At 50.8% G+C, this 15251-nt stretch overlaps 1 protein-coding gene across 11 annotated transcripts in view; it reads left to right on the top strand.

Moving 5' to 3' along the window:
* Window positions 1–15251, top strand: part of Arhgef7 (Rho guanine nucleotide exchange factor 7) — a 111485-nt gene that overhangs the window by 58499 nt on the left and 37735 nt on the right. For all 11 annotated transcript variants that reach the window (NM_001113522.3, NM_001113521.3, XM_087587330.1 and 8 more), the window contains 2 exon segments: window positions 177–378; window positions 8767–8855. In NM_001113522.3, the coding sequence (NP_001106994.3) occupies window positions 177–378; window positions 8767–8855 (291 nt within the window).

Here is a 15251-nt window from a genome sequence, read left to right as displayed (position 1 = left end):
TCTCGTTGTGCTGGGATTAAAGGCGTGCACCCCCATGCCTGGTGCTTTCCTGCTGATGGAATTTGGAGCATTTATATGAATGTGTTGGCCATCTATGACGGTAAAGTGTAACTTTTATAGGAAAGTAAACTACACTTGATGGAAATTTTTCTCGCTCCTTCCCACCTGTCTTCTAGGACATGACTGATAACGCCAACAGCCAACTGGTAGTACGAGCCAAGTTTAACTTCCAGCAGACCAATGAAGATGAGCTCTCCTTCTCGAAGGGTGACGTCATCCATGTCACTCGAGTGGAGGAAGGAGGCTGGTGGGAAGGCACACACAATGGCAGGACCGGCTGGTTCCCCAGCAACTACGTACGAGAGATCAAGCCAAGTGGTGAGTGGCTAAACCTGACTGTGAGAGAAGCCAAAGACGTGAATGTTCTTGAGTGCCTGTTCTCCATTAAGTGCAGAGAAAGCATCTGGTCTTCAATGGTGTCTTCAGTTCTGTTTCTTAGGATGCTTGATAAAGCCCCCATAATTATAAACTGGCTTTGCATTAGATCATGGCATTTCCCAGATTTTTTCCAAAGAAAAACCTCTTAGGTCTATTAATTATTGTCTCTTGCTTTTTGAGACAGAGTCTATGGACATGATGTCCAGGTAATCTTGGAACTCCTGAGCTCAAGTGATTCTCCTGCCTCAGCCTTTTGAGTCACCAGGTTCACAGGTTTGTGCTTCTGCAGCCCCCACTGCTTGCTTTTGTTGTCACCAGTCTGCGTTGTTTTAACTGGTGTGGTGCTTTCTAATGGCCTGCACCAGGCTGTGTTTTATTACTGCCAGTTGGTCACAGGCAGGTAATTTCTGCCATTTTCTTTTTCTATGAAAATGTATTGATTTTCTTGTTCCCTGTTATCGACAATGTGTTCATGACAAATCTTTCAGGAGCAATAGCAGCTTTCAGCCGGCTTCCATTGCTGCTTAGCTGTGGTTTGTGTCTTGGAGTTGAACGCCCTCTGGAGCTAATGGTTTAATTGCATACTTGTCATCAGTGCAAGGCTGGGAAAGTCCTGGAGTTCAGCGGCTTGGGCAGCAGTACCGAGTCTCGTTGTTCCTGAGCCTCAGGGCTGTCCTTCCTGATACAGGCATTCCTTGCTTATTCTCTCGTAGCAGGCCACTGCTTATGTCAGGAAGAAGCCTAGGAAAGACGGCTACTCATTTTCAAGGGCTGTACAGCACGCGTGCGATCTTGTTTCTTGTTACACTTGGTTAAGATTTTCTTGTTAAAATGCAAAACAAGTAAACAGATGTCATAAGTGAGAGTCATCCACGCTGTAAGCAGGGTCCCTTGGGAGGAGAGACCTGCTCAGGCGAGGTAGTCGTTCAGCCTGGTTCGCCTTGAGTCATGTGGCCGTCTCTGCAGTCTCTAGTTTGAACTGCTTCTACACTCCTGTCGCAGGAGTGTCTCGTGACATTTTTTACTTCTCAGATTTTCTTCTTGCAGAATTTTTAGTTTACCTAGCATAAGAAATGCCAGTACGTGGGCATGGAGGTCCCAGAGTCTTCGTCACATGTCTTCTGGAAATATTTGACATAGATATAAATTTAGTGGTGTCTCTTGGCAGCGTGCCCTAGAGGGTTCCTTGTATGTGAGGTTACTGTTGCACTTTGGGTGTGGGGAGGGGAAGGAGTGCGCTTCAGGAAGGGCCAGTGTGCTGTGTAAGTGCCAACTCCTTCGCTCTGCCCTCCGTCCTTACACGTACATCTTCTGGGCACTGAGGATGAGGCTCTGTGCTGGAGCACATACCTAATGTGTGACCGCTGGGTTTGACCCACAGTCACCCTCTTCAGGAGTACTCTTCTTCAGGGAGGCAAGATGAATTCATAGTTTTTGTGCCAAAAACCTACAGGTTCTTTTTTTCCTTTTTTTTTTTTAAATATAAGAAATACCACAGTTTTGTATATTAGTGCTATGCTGAATGTTCTCTACTTGACAATAAGACAGGAGAGTAGCCTCGTTTGGGAATAGCTCCTGCATACAGTATTCTCTTAGTATGAGTTGATTGTAAGAAAAGTTAAGCCAGTCTGATTCCAAATATTGGTAGTTCAGGCAGAATGGTGTGAAAACACATTATAAAAAACATTTCAACAACGTCTTTGTAGCCAGTAGTTGAATCTCAGAGTTAAACAGTCACATTTTGGTATTGTATTTTCCAGTAGTTTACTTGGTGTTGTAATTATGGGATTGGATTCCTTTTGTAATTTATAGTTATTGCTTAGTGTTCTGAGCACAAAGCTGTCAGTTTGAAAGTCCCCCTGCCTGAAGCTCATGAGGGCCATTCCTCACTAAACAAAAGCCTGAGTCCATTTCCTCAGCTGAACCTTTTTCTTTTGTATCCTGTTTTGGATTGATTTACAGCTTTTGTGCAAACAAAAAAGCCAAAGGCTACTTCTGAAAGAAGTTTTCTCCCTCACCCTCAGCTCTTCTGCCTCTCTGGGAAAGGATGCCAACCACCGACTGTCTCCTGGTGTGGGAGGCGCCCACGCCTGGCTTGTTTTCAGTAGTTTCTCTTTGAACCCAGGTCACACTGATCAAGACCAAAAGTAAAGGACTGTTGTGCTGTGTTCTAACCATAGTCCATCAGAGAAAACTTAGGGCAGGATCTCAAACAGGGAAGGAACCTGGAGGCCACGGAGGGGTCCGCTTACTCAGCAGATGGAGGTTTCTTTAATGAGAACTTCTTCCAGAGGCTTTAGCTTGTGTCAGGTTGACCAACTTTCTAGCACACGCCTGTTCAGGAGTCTGCAAGAATCTTTAATTGTCAGGACATAGTGTCTGTAGCTTCTGGTACATACAGTGCCCCAGAGTACAGTGTCACAGAGCACAGTGCCCCAGAGTACAGTGCCCCAGAGCACAGTGTCACAGAGTACAGTGCCCCAGAGTACAGTGCCCCAGAGTACAGTGCCCCAGAGCACAGTGTCCCAGAGTACAGTGTCACAGAGCACAGTGCCCCAGAGTACAGTGCCCCAGAGTACAGTGCCCCAGAGTACAGTGCCCCAGAGCACAGTGTCCCAGAGTACAGTGTCACAGAGCACAGTGCCCCAGAGTACAGTGTCACAGAGTACAGTGCCCCAGAGCACAGTGCCCCAGAGTACAGTGTCCCAGAGTACAGTGTCAGAGTACAGTGCCCAAGAGTACAGTGCCCCAGAGTACAGTGCCCCAGAGCACAGTGCCCCAGAGTACAGTGCCCCAGAGTACAGTGCCCCAGAGTACAGTGCCCCAGAGTACAGTGTCCCAGAGCACAGTGCCCCAGAGCACAGTGCCCCAGAGTACAGTGTCACAGAGTACAGTGTCACACAGTACAGTGCCCAAGAGTACAGTGCCCAAGAGTACAGTGCCCCAGAGTACAGTGTCCCAGAGTACAGTGCCCCAGAGTACAGTGTCACAGAGCACAGTGCCCCAGAGTACAGTGTCACAGAGTACAGTGTCCCAGAGTACAGTGCCCCAGAGTACAGTGTCCCAGAGCACAGTGCCCCAGAGTACAGTGCCCCAGAGTACAGTGTCCCAGAGTACAGTGCCCCAGAGTACAGTGTCCCAGAGCACAGTGCCCCAGAGTACAGTGCCCCAGAGCACAGTGCCCCAGAGCACAGTGCCCCAGAGTACAGTGTCACAGAGTACAGTGCCCCAGAGTACAGTGTCACAGAGTACAGTGCCCCAGAGTACAGTGCCCCAGAGTACAGTGTCCCAGAGTACAGTGCCCCAGAGTACAGTGTCACAGAGTACAGTGTCACACAGTACAGTGTCCCAGAGCACAGTGCTCCAGAGCACAGTGTCACAGAGTACAGTGCCCCAGAGTACAGTGTCACACAGCACAGTGCCCCAGAGTACAGTGCCCCAGAGTACAGTGTCCCAGAGCACAGTGCCCCAGAGCACAGTGCCCCAGAGTACAGTGTCACAGAGCACAGTGCCCCAGAGTACAGTGCCCCAGAGTACAGTGTCCCAGAGTACAGTGTCACACAGTACAGTGCCCAAGAGTACAGTGCCCCAGAGTACAGTGTCCCAGAGCACAGTGCCCCAGAGTACAGTGTCACAGAGTACAGTGTCACACAGTACAGTGCCCAAGAGTACAGTGCCCAAGAGTACAGTGCCCAAGAGTACAGTGTCCCAGAGTACAGTGCCCCAGAGTACAGTGTCCCAGAGCACAGTGCCCCAGAGTACAGTGCCCCAGAGTACAGTGTCCCAGAGTACAGTGCCCCAGAGTACAGTGTCCCAGAGCACAGTGCCCCAGAGCACAGTGCCCCAGAGTACAGTGCCCCAGAGCACAGTGCCCCAGAGTACAGTGTCACAGAGTACAGTGTCACACAGTACAGTGCCCAAGAGTACAGTGCCCAAGAGTACAGTGCCCCAGAGTACAGTGTCCCAGAGTACAGTGCCCCAGAGTACAGTGCCCCAGAGTACAGTGCCCCAGAGCACAGTGCCCCAGAGTACAGTGTCACAGAGTACAGTGTCACACAGTACAGTGCCCAAGAGTACAGTGCCCAAGAGTACAGTGCCCCAGAGTACAGTGTCCCAGAGTACAGTGCCCCAGAGTACAGTGTCCCAGAGCACAGTGCCCCAGAGTACAGTGCCCCAGAGTACAGTGTCACAGAGTACAGTGCCCCAGAGTACAGTGTCCCAGAGCACAGTGCCCCAGAGCACAGTGCCCCAGAGTACAGTGCCCCAGAGCACAGTGCCCCAGAGCACAGTGCCCCAGAGTACAGTGTCACAGAGTACAGTGCCCCAGAGTACAGTGCCCCAGAGTACAGTGCCCCAGAGTACAGTGCCCCAGAGTACAGTGTCCCAGAGTACAGTGCCCCAGAGTACAGTGTCACAGAGTACAGTGTCACACAGTACAGTGTCCCAGAGCACAGTGCTCCAGAGCACAGTGTCACAGAGTACAGTGCCCCAGAGTACAGTGTCACACAGCACAGTGCCCCAGAGTACAGTGTCCCAGAGTACAGTGCCCCAGAGTACAGTGTCCCAGAGTACAGTGCCCCAGAGTACAGTGTCCCAGAGTACAGTGTCACACAGTACAGTGTCACACAGTACAGTATCCCAGAGTACAGTGTCACAGAGTACAGTGTCATACAGTACAGTGTCCCAGAGTACAGTGCCCCAGAGTACAGTGCCCCAGAGCACAGTGCTCCAGAGCACAGTGTCACAGAGTACAGTGCCCCAGAGCACAGTGTCCCAGAGCACAGTGCCCCAGAGCACAGTGCCCCAGAGTACAGTGTCACAGAGTACAGTGCCCCAGAGTACAGTGCCCCAGAGTACAGTGTCACAGAGTACAGTGTCCCAGAGCACAGTGTCCCAGAGCACAGTGCCCCAGAGCACAGTGCCCCAGAGCACAGTGTCCCAGAGCACAGTGCCCCAGAGCACAGTGCCCCAGAGTACAGTGCCCCAGAGTACAGTGCCCCAGAGTACAGTGCCCCAGAGTACAGTGCCCCAGAGTACAGTGTCCCAGAGTACAGTGCCCCAGAGTACAGTGTCACACAGTACAGTGTCCCAGAGCACAGTGCTCCAGAGCACACTGCTCCAGAGCACAGTGTCACAGAGTACAGTGCCCCAGAGTACAGTGCCCCAGAGTACAGTGCCCCAGAGTACAGTGTCCCAGAGTACAGTGCCCCAGAGTACAGTGCCCCAGAGTACAGTGTCCCAGAGTACAGTGTCACACAGTACAGTGTCACAGAGTACAGTATCCCAGAGTACAGTGCCCCAGAGTACAGTGTCACAGAGTACAGTGCCCCAGAGTACAGTGCCCCAGAGTACAGTGCCCCAGAGTACAGTGTCACAGAGTACAGTGTCACACAGTACAGTGTCCCAGAGCACAGTGCTCCAGAGCACAGTGTCACAGAGTACAGTGCCCCAGAGTACAGTGTCACAGAGTACAGTGTCATACAGTACAGTGTCATAGAGTACAGTGCCCCAGAGTACAGTGCCCCAGAGCACAGTGCTCCAGAGCACAGTGTCACAGAGCACAGTGCCCCAGAGCACAGTGCCCCAGAGCACAGTGCCCCAGAGCACAGTGCCCCAGAGTACAGTGCCCCAGAGTACAGTGCCCCAGAGTACAGTGCCCCAGAGTACAGTGTCACAGAGTACAGTGTCATACAGTACAGTGTCCCAGAGTACAGTGCCCCAGAGTACAGTGCCCCAGAGCACAGTGCTCCAGAGCACAGTGTCACAGAGCACAGTGCCCCAGAGCACAGTGCTCCAGAGCACAGTGTCACAGAGTACAGTGTCACAGAGCACAGTGCTCCAGAGCACAGTGCTCCAGAGTACAGTGCATAGTTGTTGTGCAGCTTTCATGTGCACTGCTTGGGGATGTGTAATGTGTATGGATTTCTACTGTGCATTACCCATACAGGCAGTGTGTGATTAACACATACATCCGTCAGTTCAGGGAGAAGGGAGGAGGGACAGGAGGTTCTGGGGGCCAGTGGTACTGGGTTTGCTGTTGCCGAATGAATGTGGAGGCACAAGTCATGTGTAGTCAGCATCATTCTGTGCTTGTGGCCACAGATGACCATCCTAGGGGCTCTGTGGGCTGCTAAGACACACATCAGTGGTCAGGTGCTTAGAGGTCTAGTGTTAGGTGGCATTTTGTGCAGCTGAGCTGCTTTAAGGGGATTCTGTCCCTGTGTAGTGGGCGTGTGCTCAGTGGCCAGTTGGTAGAAGCATCAAGGCTGCCTTTCATGATTGCTGCCATCAGAAGGCCCTTTTTGCTTATTGTACTGGGTCCAGGATGGGTCTGCCCTTCCCTCTCCCAGGAATGCTGTGAACTCTACTGGCTGGGACTCTCCCTCCGTGTCCTTTCACACATCCATCCCTGCTGATACTGAGTGTGCAGACACTTGTGTTTGGAGTGAGGAGTGGCTCTGTTCTTTTGCTGTAGACCTGCTTGCTTTTAGCAGAGGCTTTGTGAGGTTGGCTGCAGTCTCTGGCCATGGGGGCTCCATGGAAATGGCCTTTGAGAGCTGTTAGTAAGATGTGTTAGGGCACATGGTCACAGACTTCCCATCCACCTGTGCTCTGTAGCACTCCTCAGAGGGAGAAGACAGCCAACCTGCTGTGGTTCTTGTTCCTTAACAGTATAGCCTGAAACTTCATTCTGAAGAACTTTCTCTTGGTTCTTGTAGTAAATACTGAATTTTATTGACTAGGTGATGCCTTCTGAGGTTTAAATAAAAGAAGAGAAGAGAATTTAGAAGTTGTTTGCTTTGCTGTTCAGTTTGTAGGCTCTGTGCTGCTCCATGCGCTCACACACAGCTGTGCTGTCTTTGAAGGTTCAGGATCAGAGGCTGCATGTTACCACTTTGTGTCCTCGCCCCAAACTCCAGGTTTTCCAGGAGTTTAAATCACTGCTACCATGGACACAAGGAGTCTCACAGCTGAGACTCCCAGTCTATGTCTGAGTCTGCAGGCGGAAAGAACAAGTCTCTGCCAGAAGTCCCGGGGCTCCCCTTTGTTGTTTACGTACACATAGGAAGTGATTCGCTTCTCTTGGGTGGGTTTCCGTCCTGTAGATCGAGCTCCTTCAACTAGAGGACACCCGCTTTGTTGTTTCTTTCCACTATTTGGGAAAACTTGACAACGAGGTAGTGCATGTACATTGGGCAAGCAGCCCCATGGTGGGGAGCCTAAAGTCAAAGCTCGCAAGTTCCCTTTGGGCATTTGGGTTACTGTTGTGGTTGAAAAGATACTTGGGGTACCAGGGAGGCAGTTGGTTTTAGGGTCTGTAGCCTGGGAATGTTGGGTCTGGAAATAGTCTTGAGAGCCTGGTGCGATGAGATGGTAGTGGGAAGAGGTGTGGGAGAGAATAAGAGAGCCATCGGAGGATTGGACAGGTGCCTCCTCACACTCAGGGAAAGAACCCTCTGCCTAGTGACCACAGTTCACACAGCAGGATTATTACAGGGCAGCAGTAATCTTAGTGTTTGCGGTGAAAATCCTGACCCGGAGAGTCGATGGAGAGATGGACCTCAGAGCCAGTGTTGGACTGCATGTGCTGTCTGGCTACCCCAAAGAGCCCACAACAGGCAGACCATCCACCACAGCCCATCAACCCCAATAGAAACAGTGGCAGGTAGACCCACCACCCATCCCACAGAGCAAGTAAGGGACATGCACATGGAAACCCTGCTAGATACAGACAAGTGGACGGCACGGAACACTGATGCTTGCCTGCCTTCTCCCAGTAGAGTGGAGATCTGTGGATGGTGTCGGGGTAGCACCCTAAGCAGACCATTCAGAGCTGTGCTGCAGCCCCAGCAGGGTCTCTTGCTGAGTGTATCTTTTCTTCCCTCTGTGTCTGCACTCGTGTTGGTTGTTCAGAAGCCCATCACCGGCCGCTGTTTTACACGTGGAATTCCCAGAGCTGTGGGTCTTGGTGTTTTGAGACCCTTTTATGCCTGCTAACACTTGTCTAATTCTTTTTGGGAACATTTTATATTTATGACCCTGTGAAGCTGTAGTTGTAACTGAACTTTTCCTGGCCCTGCCAAGTGTAGTTTCTCAGACGCTTTCTCCCCGCCTGGGAGAATGGGCGGGTGGAGGTGTGCAGTGACTGAGCCCCTGACCCCGTGGCCTTGGGTTCCAGTGTGAGGAAGTGGTCTGCTCCTCAGGGCTGTGCAAGGCCCTTCCTTTACCTTCTTGGGTTGGTTTTAGGTGAGGCTTTGGCATGTAGGCCTGGTGTGATTCTTACCTTGGCTTTGACCAATAAAGTGTCCTTTATTTTTTTAATTGCAGAGAAGCCTGTGTCACCCAAATCAGGGACCTTGAAGAGCCCTCCCAAAGGGTTCGATACGACTGCCATCAACAAGAGCTATTACAATGTGGTGAGTAGCGCAGCAATGTCTCACACGTCCTAGACCAGGAAGGCAAGGGCTGCAGGCACACAGGTCTGCTGTCCTGAAGGGGCGTCTACGGAGTCGGGATTTCCCGCCTCTTGTCACAGTCTGGGGCTATGACTGTTCAGTGTTGAAAAGGTGTAGTGCCAGATTTAAAGTCCTTCCGCACTTGAGGTGCCACCAGGACTGCGTGGGATGGAGTAGATAGCCTTTAGTGTTATGGGTTTGTTTCATTCTTTGCTCTTGTCTTTCTCTAGATTACTGTGTCTGTATCAACATACATGGAGTTAGGCATCACCTAGACCAGTGGTTCTCGGTTTGTGAGTTGTGACCCTTTCACAGGGGTCACCTAAGACCATTGGAAAACAGATGCCTACATTAAATTCATAACAGCAAAACTGGTTATGAAGTAGCAACAAAATAATTTTATGGTTGGATCACCACATCATGAGGAACTGTGTTACAGGGTTGAGGACCCTGCTCTAGAGTCTCTGAACAGTAAAGACAGGTGTTATGTATAACGTGGTGCCCTTGACTCTCCTGCTCTGGTTTTGCTGGCCTTCAGCTGCCCGGGCTGACATGTGATAAGTGCTGTCTGCTGTCATGTCAGGGTCCTGTCCTGACATGTCCTGCACCTGAAGCCTGTCCCCATGCACTCAGCTCTTCACTGCATGTCCCGATGCTGGCAGCTTAGCTGAGCTGGCCTAGCTGGCTGCCTGAGCACCCTTACCTGCTGCTGCTGGTGTGCAGTGGGAAGGCGCATGCTCTGGCTCTAATTGCCCTTGTTGTTAGCCATGGAGTAGTTGGGATGAACTTCTGGCGACTGGAGCAGTGACGACTGCAGTATGATGTGACACTGCTAGCATTGGTCAGGTAATGTGAAGAGAGCTTGCGATTAGCCTCTGGGTGCCTTCTGAGGACCTGTAGCGGTTTCCATGGTACGGGCAGCACATGTAGAAACCCTGAATAAAAATGCATGGCAGATGTCACGGAACTGTTCTGTTTGCAAGCAGGTGTCCTGGTTGTCTCTAAGGATGCTCATGAGATCCTAGTGACCAGGTCATGCAGTTAGAAGAGGCATGCCTGTGACAAGACCTATGTCTAAACTCGATGTATCCTGACAGTGAAACTGTTGGCTCCACCCATAGCGTGATGACAGGCATTTTCCCATTAGGATCCAGTAAGGACTTGGATGTCCTACTCCAGACCCTTGCCAGTCTTTGGTGTTCCCATTCATCACTGGGGTCTGCTCACCTAGCAGGCTTTCCTTCTGAGCACGTGTGTTGCCAAAGGAAGTGACTAATGTCTAGTGTAGAAAACGCAGGGTGGGGGTTGGGGATTTAGCTCAGTGGTAGAGCGCTTGCCTAGGAAGCGCAAGGCCCTGGGTTCGGTCCCCAGCTCCGAAAAAAAAGAACCAAAAAAAAAAAAAAAAAAGAAAACACAGGGTGCTTTCGCTTGACACACTTAATGCAGGCTGAGTGATAGGAAGCAGACATGCGTTATGCAGCTGTCAGACACGAGACACTCCTGTGCTTTGTCCTATGTTCCCCAGTGGCCTTGGGCTTCTCTGCAGCCTCTTGAGTGCTAGGGCCAAAGAAGAGAGAGAGGCTGGTGCACACACTGCTAGCCCAGGGCTTGCTTCATCTGTTCTTTTGCCTTTCACATTGATTAAGATTTCTTTTGTATCCCACATCTCTAGTTACTTTTCTGTTTCTTTGAAAAGACACTGACTGAGGCAGCTTACAAAGGGAGCTCTTTACTGGGTTCCTAGCTCCAGAGGGCTAGAGTCTGTGATGATCATGACGAGGAGCATGGTGGCAGGCAGCCAGGCAGGCATGGCACTGGAGCAGCAGCTGAGTGTTTACCTCTGATCCTCAAGAAGGAGAGAGGGGAAGAGGGGGGAAGTGGGGAAGGCTCACATTAACTGGCATGGCCTTCTGGAACCTCAAAGCCTGCCTGCCCCCAATAATATACCTTGGGAGTCTGACAGGTGAGCTTTGGGAGACCTGCAGCATGACTCCCTGCCTCTCCTAGGAGTGCCTCACTTATTATGTCCTAGCCACAGTTTCTGTGGAAGTGGGACATCTTCAGCTCCTCCGGTATATTTTCTCCCTGCTGTTTCTATGTAATTGCTTGTGTTATGTGGGCCAGGATGACACAGACTGAAGTTTCAGGTGGCAGCAGGAGCCCAGCATGGTGAGTGAGGGAGTGAGTGAGTTAACCTAACCCCAGGGAATGCCAGAGACATTAAAAAGTCCCTCAAAGAGAAGCCTCTTGTGATAGTGTTGGTGGCTGCGTGTGTTAGGTGATGGGTAGTCAGCATTTCCTACTACCTAACCCAGAAGATTGCATTGTGTGAAAGAAGGAGCAGGAGACCGGGTATCTAGCTAGAGCTATAAGCTGCCTAGCCAGGGCTGGAGCACAGCTGTGCATGAGCCCGCATAACTAGTGCCTAACTGAGCAGGGCAGAGGTTGTGTGGGCGTCGGCGTGGGCGTGGGTAGCTGTGTCCCTGATCACTACTCTTTTAACATGGATTCTTTGGACCCACTTTGTCTGGTAAATTTTTTTAATGTTATTTTCCTTATTTAAAATTATTTATTTTTATTTTATAAGCATATTCTTTTATTTGTCTGCATGTGTGTCTGTGTGAGGGCGTTGGATTCCCTTGACCCAGAGTTACAGACAATTGTGATGGATGCTGAGACTTGAACCCAGGTCCTCTGGATGGACAGCCAGTGCTGTAGTCTCTGAGCTGTATCTCTCAGCCCATTCAATCTAGTCAAACTTTAACATTTACAAGAAATGTCTCTCCCAAACCTAGCAGAGTCCTGAGTTAGGGATACAGTAGCACAACTATTCGCTTTAAAAGGTAGACATTAAAAGGTAGACATTAACACACTTGTCTGTCAGTTAAGTGGGTCGCAATGTCAGGCAAGTGTAAATCAGGATATTGTCTCAGTTTCTTTCCCTGTTCTTGTGGTAAAATGCCGGACAAAAGCACAAGGAAAGGCTTATTTTGGCTCACAGTGTCAGCCTACAGCCTGCCTTGGTGGGGAGTCAGAAAGCAGCTCAGCCTACTGTGCTCTCAGGGAAGAACAATGAATGCCTGTGCTTATCTCATTTTTTCTTCATGTACAGCCTAAGATCACAGCTCAGGGATTGATACCACCCACAGTGGGCAGGTCTTCCCACTTCGTTAGCCCGGTCATGATAATCACCCTCTGTCAAGCCCAGAAGCTTATTTCCCAGGATGCTACATTCTGTCAAGATTGACAGTTGAGAGTAACCCTCACACTGTTCAGTCAGTAATGTCAGAATGGGGTCCCTGCTGTCCCCCGAGAATTACAGAGCCAGAGGAGCCTTTGCAGTTGCTTATTTCCCCACCACTTTGTTGCTCACACTGCACACAGACTGCTTGTCAAATGCTAAATTGTGACTAGAGTCCAACTTGGGAATTCACATTTGAAAATTCAGATAGACTGGACTGGCATTGTCGATATTAAAGTGCACTTGTCTAACAGTCAAGTTGACTCTAGATGTCAGGAGGTTGTTAAAGGCAGGAAAACTCTGTGGGAGCCTGAGCCTCTGAGTCTGGATCCCAGCATCCATGGAGAAGCCAGGGAGTGGAGTGCCCAGGAGGTCAGACAGTTGCTCCTGTGAGCTCACCAATGAGCTAGTCTCCCTGCCTGAGTTCCAGGTTCCTTCCCGATCTCAAAAACATAAAATGGAAAGTGATTGAGGAAAACTCATGCATGTGCACACATGCACACTCACTCACACAAACACAAAAGGCCAAACTCCGTGGCGGCATGCAGTTGGGACGGTTGGCAGAGTGGAGACTGCTCAGGATAGGATAGGTGTACCGTTTTACTTGCCCCGTGCGTGAACTAGGCTTGTACTGTGAACATTTGGGTTTGGTGTATGGTGATCTTTGGGGGAATCTTAAAGCAATGACCTAATGCCTTGTGTTCTTATATGTAAGTCAGTTACTTTATAGATGTTTCAACTTTTTCACAGTGCTGAGGAGGGAGCCCAGGGCCCCACACATGCTAGGAGGCATCTGTCACTGAGCTACACCTCCAGCCCTGTAGCTTGGCTATTTTTAAGGGACACACAGGACATCTCAAGTCTGAGATGCCAAGTATTCCTTTAACCGATCCCCATGAAGCCAGCGTCTGTGTCTGCACAGTGTGGGAGTTGGCTTGTTTCAAGGCAGAAGGTCTTAGGAACGTCTGTGTGGCTGCTGAGGGTGCCCGCCCTCCTGGGTGGCACTATTATGTGACTGGATAGCTCTGTGTCTCGTGACTCAGAGCCAGCCATGCTGCCTGGGGTTTTTCCTTTGGCCTTCAGCATTGTGGGTCACAAAGTCTGCATCTCCCTGAACACTGCTATATTCTGGGTTCCCAGGCATGGTGTGATGGAGCCGTGTCCACTGGGGTGAGGTCCATGGGGTCCTGCAGCAGCCAGCATGTGTCTGAGGCGCAGAGAGGAGGAGAGGTGAGGCTAGTGACTGGCAGACTCAGGCCAGGTAGGGTGACGAGGCTACTTAGGTCAGAAAGCACTTAAGCCCCCTGGGCGAGGGGTTGGTGGCACTGTTGTAGGCCGGTGACGGCATGTGGTGTGTGTTCCTGTGCAGACACCAGCATGTCTTGCCTTGTCTTCTGGGGAGTGTTGAAAACTCAGTAGGTGTCTGAACGGAGTATGTGGCACTGGTCATGAGCTGGAGTGGAGCGGCAGGGTGAACTTGCTTCTGTGGGGCTGTGGGGAGCTTTGTGACATTCCCTTGGGAAGCCTTGCATGTGCACAGCTGTGTCCAGGCTGTGGCTGAGGACGGCGCAGAGTCCTGGGGTCTCTGCACCAGGGCTCTCTAGCATTGTTCTTCCTTTGCTCATCACCTTGGGAAGGTTAGGTTCTGAGGGTGTGCCTTGCTCAGGTCTCCAGCCGTCCCTCCTCCCTGTGCTGCAGCATTGGCTTAGAGCTTCCCTTAAGCATCCTGGGACAATCCTTTTTCTTCAGACCCTAGGCTGCTGGTGGCTGTCCTCTTGTTCTGTCACTTTTGGAGAACTGCATCTGGCTTACATGACTATCTCTGGAGCAGTGTCTGCAGTCTGCAGGTCTGTCACCAGACCTTTGACACTTGGATTCAGCGAGTGTCATAGCAGGACATTGTCAATTTGGGTGTACCATCTAGATTTCCCCACAAAGGAATGAACTCCCTGCGTGGTCCCTCCCCCTCCTGGCTGTCTCCCAAGCTCTCTCCATGAATAAGTCCATTCAGGAGGAAGCCAGGCTTGGGCATCCACGGAGACAGAGCCTGTGGTGTTTCATCTTGGGGTTGAGTGTGTAAGTTGCTTGTACGCTTCATCTGCTTAGGGCTCCTTAGAGTCTGCAGGGACAGCACTGAGCTGAAGAGCAGTCCGATGGTGCAAGTGAAGTTCAGCTCAAGTGTTTAAACCCAGTCAGCTCATCCAGTCCTGGTCAGAAAGGGAAGTGGTGGCACCTTGACTACCCTTTGCAGCCTGTGATGAGTCGAGGCAAGTGTGGGCTTTGTGAGGCACATGATTCAGGAAGTGCTCGGAAAGTGCTCACTGTGTGACCTGGTTAAACAGCCCTGGCTGTCCAGAGGGTGGGATGCAAAGGGTCTCCCTCTCTGGTGGGGGGCTGGGTATGTAGATCTAGCCCTGTGTGTAGATCTATCTCTGAGCTCTGCCCTGTAGCCCTGAATGCCTATGGGACCAGTGGCAAGGTCAGACCCACTGCCACTTTGTGGCTCTGCAGTTCACTGGGTGTTGAACATGAAAGGAGCTTACTGCTCTGAAAAGGAAACTGTGTGTACGTATGGGAGTGAGTTGGGGAGGTGTCCTGGATCTTGATTTCAGGGTCTGTGGCTACCAGAGACTGTGTTCCTAGTTCTTGCTTCCCCCTGCCCCCATCTCTCTCTACACATATTCATATTCTCATATTCTCATATTCTCATATTCTCATATTCTCTCTCTCTCTCTCTCTCTCTCTCTCTCTCTCTCTCTCTCTCTCTCTCTCTCTCGTTTATTTGGGAACAGTATATGCTGTTTGCCCATTGTTACTCATGCTGGCTTTGAACTTGCTTCAGAGTAGGGCAACCCTTACCTTTGTAATTGCCCTGCACTAGCCTCCTAAGGGGCTGAGAGATAGGTGTGTGCACCAGGCCTAGATAAAGGACATGCTTTGGGGTAGAAGCCTACTGTACCTAAGTCAATGGCTAGGTGCAAGGACAGGTGTCTGCTGCCTGGGTGTCAGAGCTTGTGGCTCTTGTCCCTTCCGTCCTGCCTGGCCAGGTGCCTATGCGATTGACGGTTTCTGGGGGAAGCATTTGTTTAAGTTCGTGTGTTTGGAACTTTGAGAAT

This window comes from Rattus norvegicus, chromosome 16, assembly GCF_021556685.1.
Source record: "Rattus norvegicus strain SHRSP/BbbUtx chromosome 16, alternate assembly SHRSP_T2T, whole genome shotgun sequence".
Taxonomy (NCBI): domain Eukaryota; kingdom Metazoa; phylum Chordata; class Mammalia; order Rodentia; family Muridae; genus Rattus; species Rattus norvegicus.
This window is presented reverse-complemented; position numbering and strand designations above follow the sequence as displayed.